Below are 13,532 nucleotides of genomic sequence, written 5' to 3'. Positions count from 1 at the left end.
ATTAGAAGGCTTCAGCTTACCATATATGTTGATTTTTGTAATTATCTGGGAGAAAGTGAGACTTAGTCACTTTCAACAGATCTTAGTTTAATAACTAGTTTTGCTTTTATATGTGAGCTGTATGACCTTATTACTTTGCTTCTCTGAGCTCAGTTGCCATCCATCAGTGAAATGGGAATAGTAACACCTGTTCCACAGATCTCACTGGAACATGAACATAAAATGGTTTAAGGGCAATGAAAGTATTTTGTTAATTTCAAGAAATTAAGCAATTAACTGCTATCAGGACTCCACTCAGGATTCAGGGTGTTGACAAGAAAGTGGCATTTTTCCCCTGGAAGATCTTGATCATTTAGATCAAGTACAGCAAAGAACAACAACAACAACAAAAAACAGATATTGAAAAAGTAATTTTGTGTCTACACTTGAGACGAGGCCAACACACCACTTCTGCACTGGACTCTTGTTCCCTATTCAAGAACATAGCTCTTCCAATTGTCTTCTTTCTCCATCTGGATCATAAAAGTTCACCTTTCCATAAGGATTGTTCCCTAAGCAAACAAAGATGCTGTAACGTCTCTCATCTTTAAAAAAAAAAAAATTGATTCTTCCTCCCCCTCTGATAGCCCTTCTGCTTTTCTATTCCTTTTCCCAGAAAAACTCTCAAAAGGTATGCTTATAACCTCTATCCATTTTTTCCATCTTCCTTTGAACCCACTCCAAACAGGCTTGCCTAATAAATGAAAGATTTTATTTGCATAAATAAATAATGCTTTTCTCCAAAAATACTTATTTCCTCTTACTCATGCTTTTCTGTCTTGTAGTTGGTCTCCAAGTTTACAAAAATAGTCTAAGAGGGTTGTTTTAACTGTGTATATTTTGTCTTTGCTCTTTCACTGTCTTGAGTCCTGATCTGTAAAATCAGTTAGTACTTTTTACTAGGCATTAAAGAAGGCAATGGCACCCCACTCCAATACTCTTGCCTGGAAAATCGCATGGACGGAGGAGCCTGGTGGGCTGCAGTCCATGAAGTCTCGAAGAGTCAGACAGGACTAAGCAACTTCACTTTCACTTTTCACTTTCATGCATTGGAGAAGGAGATGGCAACCCACTCCAGTGTTCTTGCCTGGAGAATCCCAGGGATGGGGGAGCCTGGTGGGCTGCCATCTGTGGGGTCACACAGAGTCGGACACGACTGAAGTGACTTAGCAGTGCCTGGGAAGGATGGGGAAAGGTAGAGAGTGACTGCTAATAGGTATAGAGTTTCTTTTGGGGATGATAAAAATGTCCTTAAATTAGATTGTGATAATGTTTGCAAAACCCTTGAATTGTACACTTTAAGTGGGTGAACTTAATTATATGTAAATTATATCTCTATAAAGTAATGTACAATTTAATGTCATCAGTCACAAGTCCAGTTGGTAGCCTGTTCCTCTGGTATGTTGTGTCAAGAATGGCAGTTAACCTCTGTGGCCTTCCTCTAAAAACTCCATAACTTTTCAACCATGAGGAAAACATCATCCAAACTCAAGCTGGAGGATATTCTATAAAATGCCTCACCAGTAATGCTCCTCAAAACTATCAAGAACATCAAATGAAGGAAAATTAGAGAAATGGTCACAGCCCAGAGGAACCTGAGGAGACGTAATGACTAAAAATACTGTGTGGGATCCCGGAACAGAAAAAAGGGCATGAAATCTGTATCAAGTATGGAGTTGGCTAATTCTGTGTAAGGATTGTCATTAATTGTGACAAAGTAAATGCACCATACTAGTGTAAGGTCTTAGTAATAGTGAAAATTTGATGTCGAATATTTGGACACTCTGTGACAATTCTATAAATCTAACAGTGTTTTCTTAAAGGCAAGATACGAATGTTAGCTAATAGCTTTAGAACTTGTAGGAAGAGTCATAGAGATGGTAGTTAGGAAAACAAGTCTCTTCAGCAGCCTAGAATAGAGAACGTAGTTAGCCTCTGGCTTTTCACAGGCAGCACACATGTGCAAAGTTGAACTTGAATCCATTCAAGGAGCTGTACTCTCAACCTGAACAATAAGATAGACACCTATCCAGTTTACATCTTTGTTTAAAAAAATTTTTAAGGAAGAAAAGAAATACTTTTTAAAAGTATTTATTTAAAGTATTTATTTCCTTTTTTAAAGGCAAAAAAGAAATATTTTTATTTAGAGATTTTATAAAGATAACAAATGAGGTTTTGAGAATTGAGTTAAAACTTCCTTGTGAGAACTCTATACCACTTATTCCATATAATTAAATACTGAAAGAGTAAAACATCTATTGGGTTAATGGGGGAGGTTTCATGCATATGTGCTTAGTTGCTCAGGCATGTCTGACTCTTTGTGACCCCATGGACTGTAGCCCACCAGGTTCCTCTATCCATAGGATTCTCCAGGCAAGAATACTAGAATGGGTAGTCTTTCCCTTCTCCAGGGAATCTTCCTGACCCAGGGATCAAACCCCTGTCTCCGGCATTGTCAGATGGATTCTTTGCCATCTGAGCCACCAGGGAAGCCCAAAATATCTATAGCCAGGGCTTGATTTTAAAGTTTCACGCTGGTCCACATGAAAAAAACAGCGCTTCACCATGGTGGCCAAGGACAGAGGCCTGCCCAGCTTAGACCCTCCTGTTCCCACCCCCCTCTCCTCAACCATCTCTGTAGGCAGCTTCTCAAGCTAAACACTATGTTTTACTTAACTGATTCTTATGACCTCTTTTCCTGGTCCTCAATATACTCTGCAAAAATAGCTGCCTGTTTCTTCATTGACTTCTTAGCTCCATGAAGCTGATGTTTTTAGGACTCAACACTGCATCTCCTTTGGCAGCTGTCCTAACAGAGGGAATACCAAGTACCCCACAGAAAATGATGGCTTTTGTAATGGTTTCCACAAGCTTCCTAGAGAAAGAGGTCACTCTACTTCTTTCCATGGTCTGCAGCTGAAACTTGCACACTAAATTACTTCTGGTCCTCATGTCATGCCTCACTATCTCATGCCTCCAGCTTGTCACACACACCCGATCTCTGCAGTAACACTTGTCCAGTCTCTCTTTACCTTCAGATTTTGGCTTAACTATCACTGACACCAAACCCTCACTCACCAATCCTCAACCCCAAATCCAGATCAGGGGCTCTCATAGAACCAAAACTTTCTTCTCTCTTAGCATTGATTGCATTGTATCAGACTGTAAAATACATGAAGCCACTGGCAATGTGTTTCTGGGTTACTGTCAAATCCTTAAGAGCTAGAAGATTAACTGGTACCCAGTAGGAATGCAAATGAATCTACTGAAATAAATGGATAAATAAATTCCAAACCAATCAAAAATATATGATGAGATCATTTCCCCCTGAAAACTGTTTCATGCTGTTTCTCAAAGACCAGTAGGTCCTGGGAAAGAGGCTTCTATAAAGAAATAATCTTTCAACTCATAGCATATCTGATGCACTTCCCCAGCAAAATGTCAGTGCTTAAAAACAATGGCCCACTACAATATTGTAAAGTAATAAGCCTCCAATTAAAATAAATAAATTAATTTAAAATTAAAAAATAAAATCACACACACACATACACACAAAAAAAAAACAATGGCCCAAAGATATTTTCAAATTTGCATTTTTGTCACTTATTTGGAATCACAACAGAAGTAAAACTTCAACAACCAACAGCGAAATTAATTGGGTATAAAAGACAGTCTCCAGGACATTTCCTTTCTAGGTGTTTGCTCCTATATTAAGAAACTGTTAAAAATCCAAGCTATGGCTACACTAAACACTTGTAAACATTTTAGAAAGTGATTAAATGCAACTAGAGATATTTGGAATTGACTAAAATAGTTCTGAGTGAAATTAAATGTATTCTTTATCAGCCCACTGGGGACAATGTATTCTCTATCAGCCCACTGGGGACATTTTTTCCTCTGGGTCAGTCATAGAAACATCGTTGTATTTGTTTCATTCCACATGCCTTAAAATTTTTAAAAATATATTTCAAACAAAAAGCTGAAATGTATTAAGGATTCATTTTACTAATTAATCTCTATTTAAAAGGGATTTTTAATGTTAAAAAAATTAAATGTTTACAAAAATTCTCTACCAATACTTTGGAGTGTTAAAACACAGAAAAGGATCATGTTTACATATTTTAAAATAATTATTTCTATATCTGAATTTACTCAGCATTTATTGAGGGCTGTCTTATGTCACGTGTGTATGCTCAGTTCGTGTCCGACTATTTGCGATCCTATGGACTGTAGCCCACCAGGCTCTTCTGTCCTTGGGATTTCCGAGGCAAGAATATTGGAGTATTCTTGGAGTGTTCTGGAGTTGTCATTTCCTTCTCCAGTGGATCTTCCTGACCCAGGGATTGAACCCACATGTGCTGGCATCTCCTGTGTTGCAGGTGGATTCTTTACCTACTGAGCCACCTAAGTAGCCCTCTCTTATGTCACATACTGAATTAAATCCCCAAGGAAAGAGAAATGAACAGACTTCACTCATGTCCTGAAGAAAGTTCACCATCTATTGGACAGGTGGACAAATATAACTCATTGAAATAAGAAGTGTGGGGAGTGATGCCAAAGTATACATGGGGGGCACGTGGCAGAGGTGCTAACCTAAAAACTGACTGCTTTCCTCTAAGACAATGGAAGTTGCTCCTGCACTCGCATTAAGTAAAAACATGTTGGTAGATATTAAATGTGGATTTAATGTTTTACCTGAAAATTTTGTAGGGAAAAACTAAACAGATAAAATTCAATCTTAAAGTTCAGAAATTTGGCAGCAATAAGTAAGTTGGAATTATACTTAGAAGAAGTTGAATGTTTTTGGCACCATATGGGGATAACATAGTAGAAATCTCATTAATGAAAATGAGTCTCACAGTGAGAGCAAACTATAAAGAAAAGAGCATGGGCTTTGGCTTAAGCAGACTTAGCTTGAATCATGGCTGTTCTTTACTAGCTATGTGTCTTTAGACAATCACATAGATTCTCTAAACCTCAGTTTCTTCATATGCAAAATACTAGCTTACACATTAATAAGTATTAAATAAGATCATGTTTACATATCTTTATGACAGACCATTATAAAGACTCAAATGTAATGCTGGCATTCCAACTGTAAATTAAGCCAGGGGCTCGAATATAGGATGCTCAGTCCTTGGCACGGAGTGGAAGGATGTTGGCAAATGTGAAGCAGTGGCCTGATGTCAGAGAACCTGAAGTACCAGGCGGTGGACAAAGCAGAGATGTGAGTGATGACGATGATGACAAAGATGATAATTACCATGGTTCCTTCCAAAGCTCAGAATACTTATCACTGAATTAAGCTTTTAATTTCCTAGGATCAATTAAAGTATTGACTCCTAATCTTCAATGTCAGCTTAAGAAAAAGCAGGCTTCCATTAACCTCTTGTCTGAATAGATCCTCCTTGAAAGAAGGCAGGATCTCTGAAATGTTTTACTAGGTATTATATTAGTCAATGGGAATATCACTTTCTACTGAACAACTTCTGTGCCCCAGTAAGCCAAATATAAAATATAATTATCCTACCTGCACCGAGTCAGTAAAACAGTGAACAGTGATCAGCCAGGGCATGAGGTAGAGCGGGAGGGCTTGGGGGACATTCTTCAAGGGCAGAGAGAGCTTCCAGAAAGTGATCAAATGGGCCTGGAAGCCATGGAAACACAGTAACTTGAGACTGGGTGGATAGATAGTACTTAGGTTCCATTGCGGAGAAGTTGTAGGAGCTATTTAAAAAAAAAAAGATATTAGTGGTTCAAAAAGCTATGAAGGCTATGCTGTCCATAAGTGGGCTTCCCTGGTGGTTCAGATGGTAAAGAATCTGCCTGCAATGCGGGAAACCTGGGTTCGATCCCTGGGTTGGGAAGATCCCTCGGAGAGTGGAACAGCTACCCTCTCTAGTACACTGGCCTGGAGAATTCCATGGACAGAGGAGCCTGACAGGCCACAGTCGATGGGGTTACACAGAGTCAGATAAAAATTAGAAGTTTTACAGCAAATGGTATTTGGGAAGCTCAGAAAGGAGACAACTGCTATAGAATAACAGCAAGAGGACAGCATTGCCCCCACAATGCAGGATTTGTGGGAGTGCCTGGGGTGGACAAGATACGGTTAAAGGGTAAGACAGAGTCCCAGAATCAGAAGGAGTATTAGTGGGGAAAAAGAAGGTATTCTAACAGAGAAGAGTAAGATGGATCCTGTCATCAGTACTAAGTCCAAGGAGCTGAATTTATAGTGGCTACTAATAACGGAGTAAATATCTAGCTGTGGAATCCTTATTTCTACACAGTGGGATCTCTCTTGATGCCAGAACAAGCTAGAGGCTGGCAGTGGGGGCTTCAGAAAAGCAGCTGGGAGGTTAAAGGAGGACCCATCAGTCCCTCCTATTTCAAGTATTTTCAAGTTCAGAACATCTAGAAAGTCTGGGCTGAGCAAGCTGAACTTTTTCAAACACTGCAAGGGACTAAAGATAACTGAAAACTGATTTTAAAATATGTAAAGTGTTGCTCTTGAAGAAAAGGTGAGTAAAGATGGGATTGGATCCAAGGTCTCCTACTGCTTACCGCAGACACTTCTCATGCCTCGGGTCATATTCTCAGATTGCGATTTCAGCTGTGACTTCATGGCTATCGTGGGTGGTCCCTGCTCTCAGAGAACATTGCACTTTATCCACGATCTTCTGACTGTCTCTCCTCTTCTCCGCCTCAAGATTCTCTCTGAAGCCCCCGGAAGTTTCCAGACAGGAGAATCCTGGAGGTACAGGGCAATTTAAATAAGGCACCTCTCAACAAAGGGCAGTTGGTGAATAAATGCCTCCCAAGCTGGACAAGTGATCCAAATATATCACTTGACCCAAAATTTTCCAGAGTGGGAGCTGTCAAAAATACATCTTGTTTTGGCTTTTTCTCCTCTGTCCACTCTGTCCTCTGTGCCTTTAATCCTGTTCCCTGGGTTCATCTCCCAAATAAACTGCCCTCACCCAAGTCCTTGCCTTGGGACTAAAGTTTGGAAGAAGGCAGAGAGGGAGTCGTCTTATTTTCATACTTTGGTCCAGTTTTGTTTTAATTTGTGTTTGCACTGCTTTTCTGTTTCTCCATAGGTCACCAAGATGCTGGCAGTGGTTGTCATCCTGTTTGCCCTTTTATGGATGCCCTACAGAACCCTTGTGGTTGTCAACTCATTTCTCTCCAGCCCTTTCCAAGAAAATTGGTTCTTGCTCTTTTGCAGAATTTGCATTTATCTCAACAGTGCCATCAACCCAGTGATTTACAATCTCATGTCTCAGAAATTTCGTGCGGCCTTCAGAAAGCTCTGCAACTGTAAGCAGAAGCCAGTGGAGAAACCGGCTAACTACAGCGTGGCCCTAAATTACAGCGTCATCAAGGAGTCTGACCATTTCAGCACAGAGCTGGATGACATTACCGTCACTGACACTTACTTGTCTGCCACAAAGGTGTCTTTTGATGACACCTGCTTGGCTTCTGAAGTAACCTTCAGCCAAAGTTGATTGATGGAGTAGAGAAAATGGATGATAAAGAAAATGGGAATCTGTGCAGTTATCAACCCAAGAGAGGAAACAGCCAATTACTTGTATGTGACGACAGAGCAGACAAATTCTTTGCTGACGCTCTAATAAATCCTGGCCCAAGGTACTCTATCCCATGAGAATGATTCTGTTTCATTCTCATATCAAAAAAATTCATCATAAAAAAAATTGAGCAGATCTGTGAAAGATCCAGATGGTGGAAACTTTCATTTAGAGACGTTTCACTGTATATTCTGGGGCTGTGAATTTTAGATAAAATCAAGGCATCGATTTACCTATTCAGTATAACTTTATCAAATGTTTTTTCTCACCCCTTCCAGATTATTTATACATTTGAGAATTTGGCAACATAAAAAATTTTAATGTTTTCATTTAGCATTTCACTTTAATAATGTACAGTGCTGTCTTCATGAATATCTGAAACTACAGTGAAATATAGAAAAAGACACTTTATTTGTTGAGTAAAAATGAGATTTCAGACGAATATATTCACTGCTTTAAAAATGTCATAATGCCTATAAAATTATGAGTTGTTTTTTATATTTTACAAAGTAGATGGTCATCATTCAGCTTTAGTGTAAATAACCAAAACCTCAACATAACCAAAATTACTAATTGAAAAGACATGTAGATTTGATATTTAAATAAGTCCAGTTCTACACTCTTCAAGCCTTCGAAATGATGGGTAAGACCAGAGAAATAACTAGATGAAATAACTGTGAAGATACAGACACATAATTAATATTGAAAAGTATAACCAAGACAAGAGCAAGGTTTTACTTTTTCCTCTGAAACTTTTAAGGAAGAAAATCCTATTTTTGAGCATTCCCATGTATAAACTACTGAGCCATGTCAAGCAAATCCTTCTAGTTGAATCTAGCTTAAAAGTCTGAAACATTCTCAAAAGCTTAGTTGCTATTCTAAGTGACCAAAGGCTGACTATTACACTTCCAGATGAAGACCCCACTGAGCATTGTAGTCACTGGATTTTAACTTGTCTGCAAGTGTCTTTCCTGCCTTCCTACTTGTCTTTTGTAGGTTCTTCTTTTCTTTTTTTTCCCAAATGCTTGTGATTGTGATATTTTGTTTACAGATTCTAAATCAAAGCAATGAAAAATCTTGTCAGCATTATGTTCAATAGAGCTAAAATTGATTTCATCTCACTGTTAATATATCTTCACAGTTACAACTTAGGCCTGCTCTTCTATTCCAGTAATTATTAGAAAGATGTAAATGTGAATCTCTCAGGTCCTGCTTTAATCCCTTTTGGTTGACTCATCTACTAAGATCTGGCTAATCAGTATCTCTGTGTCAAAATGGCCCTCGGTGTTGATTCAGAAATAGCTGAATTTTAATGATTGGGTTGAAAAGTACTGGGTACTTTTAAGTGCTTGCAAAGACTGGCATTTTCCCTCTCCAGGGTATATCCCTACCTTGTGACTTTTTTCTGAAACCTATTGCTAATGATCATTACACACAAATATCTTGTTTATGAGGAATGTGTTACTCAGTTTTGGAAACTTCAGCTTTTAAATGCCACTTCATGGAGACTCTGCCATCTAAAACAATCCCAAATATGCTTTGGTGAAAATTGGCCTCATCTACTCCATGAAAACATTCTTATCCTGTCACTGTGGCAGTAAAAAAAAATGCAAGCAAACATTTATAGGAAATGCCCTAAAAGTCTGTATGCATGACATGAAGAAATCTATTTTAAGTGACTTTTCATCCTGGATTAAAGATTGAATTTGGAATCATAGAGCACTAGAGCGACCCAACCCCAAATCACACATGCATGTGTCCAGATGCATACAAACGCATGTTTCTAGTTCCGTAAGTTACTCAACAAGGGAGATTGGAATATGCTAGATTTTTCTGATAACAGGAAAGAACTGCTGTCTTTGAACATCTACTATGTCTCAGGCATGCTCAGTTCAGTTCAGTTCAGTCACTCAGTCGTGTCCGACTCTTTGTGACCCCATGAATCGCAGCACGCCAGGCCTCCCTGTCCATCACCAACTCCCAGAGTTCACTCAGACTCACGTCCATCGAGTCAGGGATGCCATCCAGCCATCTCATCCTCTGTCGTCCCCTTCTCCTCCCGCCCTCAATCCCTCCCAGCATCAAAGTCTATTCCAACGAGTCAACTCTGCATGAGGTGGCCAAAGTACTGGAGTTTCAGCTTTAGCATCATTCCTTCCAAAGAAATCCCAGGGCTGATCTCCTTCAGAATGGACTGGATGGATCTCCTTGCAGTCCAAGGGACTCTCAAGAGTCTTCTCCAACACCACAGTTCAAAAGCATCAATTCTTCGGCGCTCAGCCTTCTTCACAGTCCAACTCTCACATCCATACATGACTACTGGAAAAACCAGTCCAACTCTCACATCCATACATTACTGCTGGAAAAAAACCATACCCTTGACTAGACGGACCTTAGTCGGCAAAGTAATGTCTCTGCTTTTGAATATGCTATGTAGGTTGGTCATAACTTTTCTTCCAAGGAGTAAGCGTCTTTTAATTTCATGGCTGCAATCACCATCTGCAGTGATTTTGGAGCCCCCAAAAATAAAGTCTGACACTATTTCCACTGTTTCTCCATCTATTTCCCATGAAGTGATGGGACCGGATGCCATGATCTTCATTTTCTGAACGTTGAGCTTTAAGCCAACTTTTTCACTCTCCTCTTTCACTTTCATCAAGAGGCTTTTTAGTTCCTCTTCACTTTCTGCCATAAGGGTGGTGTCATCTGCATATCTGAGGCATGCTAGTAGATATTTAATCAACATTGTCTTCATCACAGTCTCACTACAGCTGTGATTTTCTTATGATAAGGCCAGGGATCAGGGATCAATTCCCTAAACTGTGTAGATGTTAGGCAGAGAAAATGAAGAAATGTCTTTCTTTTTTCTTTTCCTTTTTTTTCAAGCTAGCATGCTGATTAACATTCTTGTGACCTGATGGCATAAGTAATATATATATACTTTGCAGAATGATAATAATTAGATATTGAAAATATTATGATTAGTTTTATATGTTAGTCACAGAATATAATATACTCTTCCTATCTTTGGAGCTTAATATATGGCCTCAGTGTTTGTTTTAATGCTTAAAAAGTTATTTGCTAATAATCTGTTAGTTTTAGACCACATGGGAAATTCAAAAGAACACAGTTCATAGTGTTTCCACTCTAAAGCAAATGCCATTATGAAGTTAAAAATTCCCATGCAATATCCAATAAACATTTGGGTTTACACAGCACCAATCTAACTTTTTAAGATATTCTTTATTACACTGTACTAAATCAAAAATATTGCCTTAAATAATGAAAAGTTAACAAATGATCAAATGAAAAATAAAAAGCTACATTAAAGATTGTTGAAGGAGTGAATTAATGTTATTAAGGCCTCACCTAATAAAATTCCTTGAGTTATTTTATTACTTCCAATTTCATTAATTGCTGAGTGTCTTTGGTTAGATCTTGCACCTAACGTAATTAGGTAAAGAGCGCAGATAATTAATAAAACAAGCAGACATAAATTTCCACTTCAGAATTCTCCATCAGTATCATGAGTATATTTCTAGACGTTCTCTCCAATATAAATATTCTAAATGATGAGAAATGAGAAAAGTGTAAACTCTACAATTATTCTTAAACAACCCAAATGCATAAAACAATGTAACTTAACAATAAACCAAAATAAAAGGCTGCTTTGAGCTAAACAATTAGTTAAATCAAAGGAAGCTACAGTCATAAAACTTAAGTGGATACTTCAATTGTTTCTTTTTTATAATGAAATAACAATGAAAACATATCTTAGTAATGCTGAATTCACATGGTTTTGAACTACTCAAAGAATCAGAGTTATATCACTGTTGTTATTATTGTTCAGCTTCTGTCATGTCTGGCTCTTTGTGACTCCATGGACTGTAGCACACCAGGCTCCTCTGTCCACTATCTCCTGGAGTTTGCTCAAATGCATGTCCATTGAGTCAGTAATGCTGTCTCATCCTCTACTGCCCCCTTCTCCTCCTGCCTTCAATCTTTCCCAGCTTCAGGGTCTTTTCCAATCAGTCAGTTCTTTGCATCAGGTGGCCCAAGTATTGGAGCTTCAGCTTTAGCATCAGTCCCTCCAATGAATATTCAGGGTTGATTTCCTTTAGGATGGACTGGTTGGATCTCCTTGCAGTCCAAGGGACTCTCAAGAGTCTTCTCCAACACCACAGTTCAAAAGCATCAGTTCTTCAGCACTCATCCTTCTTTATGGTCCAACTCTCACATCGGTACATGACAACTGGAAAAGCCATAGCTTTGACTACATGGACCGTCACCAGCAAAGTGATGTCTCTGCTTTATTGATATACTGTCTGGGTTTGTCATAGCTTTCTTTCCAAGGAGCAAGTGTCTTTTAATTTCATGGCTGCAGTCACTATTCATGGTAATTTTGGAGACCAAGAAAATTAAATCTATCACTGCTTCCACTTTTTCTCCTTCTATTTGCCATGAGATGATGGGACCAGATGCCATGATATTAGGTTTTTTTGATTTTGAGTTTCAAGCCAACTTTTTCACTCTCATCAAGAGGCTCTTTAGTTTCTCTTCACTTTCTGCCATTAGAGTGGTATCATCTGCATATATGAGTTTGCTGATATTTCTCCCAGCAATCTTGATTCCAGCCTGGGATTCATCCAGCCTGGCATTTCAAATGATGTACTCTGCATAGAAGTTAAATAGAAGGGTGACAATATACAGCCTTGATGTACTCCTTTCACAGTTTTGAAGCAGTCCATTGTCCGGTTCTAACTGACGTGCATACAAGTTTCTCAAGAGGCAGATAAGGTGCTCTGATATTCCCATCTCTTGAAGAATTTTCCACAGTTTGTTGTGATCCACATAGTCAAAGGCTTTAGCATAGTCAGTGAAGCAGAAGTAGCTGTTTCTCTGGAACTCCCTTGCTTTCTCCATGATCCAACAAATGTTGAGAGTTTGATCTCTGGTTCCTATGCCTTTTCAAAACCCAGCTTGTATATCTGGAAGTTCGCAGTTCACACACTGCTGAAACCTAGCAGGAAGGATTTTGAAGATAACCTTGCTAGCAGGTAGAATGAGCACAATTATGAGGTATTTTAAACATTCATTGGCATTACCCTTCTTTGGGATTTGAATGAAAGCTGAACTTTTCCAGTCCTGTGGCCACTGCTGAGTTTTCCAAATTTGCTGACATAGTGAGTGCAGCACTCTAACAGCATCAACTTTTAGGATTTCAAATAGATCTGCTGGAACTCTGTCACCTCCGCTAGTTTTGCTCATAGTAATGCTTCCTAAAGCCCTCACCCTCCAGAATGTCTGACTCTAGGTAAGTGACCACACCATCATGGTTATTCAGGTCATTAAGACCTTTTTTGTATACTTCTCCTGTGTATTCTTGCCACTTCTTCTTACTGTCTTCTGCTTCTGTTAAGTCCTTATCATTTCTGTCCTTTATTGTGTCCATCCTTAAATGAAATGTTCCCATGATATCTCCAATATTCTTGAAAAGATCTCTAGTCTTTCCCATTCTAATTTGTCCTCTATTTCTTTGCATTGTTCATTTAAGAAGGCCTTCTTAATAACCTCCTTGCTATTCTCTGGAACTCTGCACTCAATTGGGTATATCTTTCCCTTTCTTCATTGCCTTTCACTTTTCTTCTTTCCTCAGCCATTTATAAAGTCTCTTCAGACAACCACACTTCCTTCTTGAATTTCTTTTTCTCTGGAATGGTTTTGGTTACTGCCTCCTGCACAGTGTTATTAAGCTCTTGTCCATAGTTCTTCAGACACTCTGTCTACCAGATCTAATCCTTTGAATCTATGCATCACCTCCACTGTATAATTGTAAGAACTTAGGTCATACCTGAATGGCCTAGTAGTTTTTCTTACTTTCTTCAACTTAAGCCTGAATTTTGC

At 38.8% G+C, this 13,532-nt stretch overlaps 1 protein-coding gene across 1 annotated transcript in view; it reads left to right on the top strand.

The window, feature by feature from the left end:
* Positions 1-7,547, top strand: part of LOC120879077 (thyrotropin-releasing hormone receptor) — a 44,426-nt gene extending 36,879 nt beyond the window's left edge. Inside the window, exon 2 of the mRNA XM_040262135.1 lies at positions 7,140-7,547. Within this exon, the coding sequence (XP_040118069.1) occupies positions 7,140-7,547 (408 nt within the window). The remainder of the gene's footprint in view (positions 1-7,139) is intronic.
* Positions 7,548-13,532: the final 5,985 nt, after the last annotated feature.

This window comes from Oryx dammah, unplaced genomic scaffold, assembly GCF_014754425.2.
Source record: "Oryx dammah isolate SB20612 unplaced genomic scaffold, SCBI_Odam_1.1 HiC_scaffold_19, whole genome shotgun sequence".
Lineage (NCBI taxonomy): Eukaryota > Metazoa > Chordata > Mammalia > Artiodactyla > Bovidae > Oryx > Oryx dammah.
Note: the sequence above shows the minus strand (reverse complement) of the source record. Positions and strands in the feature narration are given on the sequence as shown.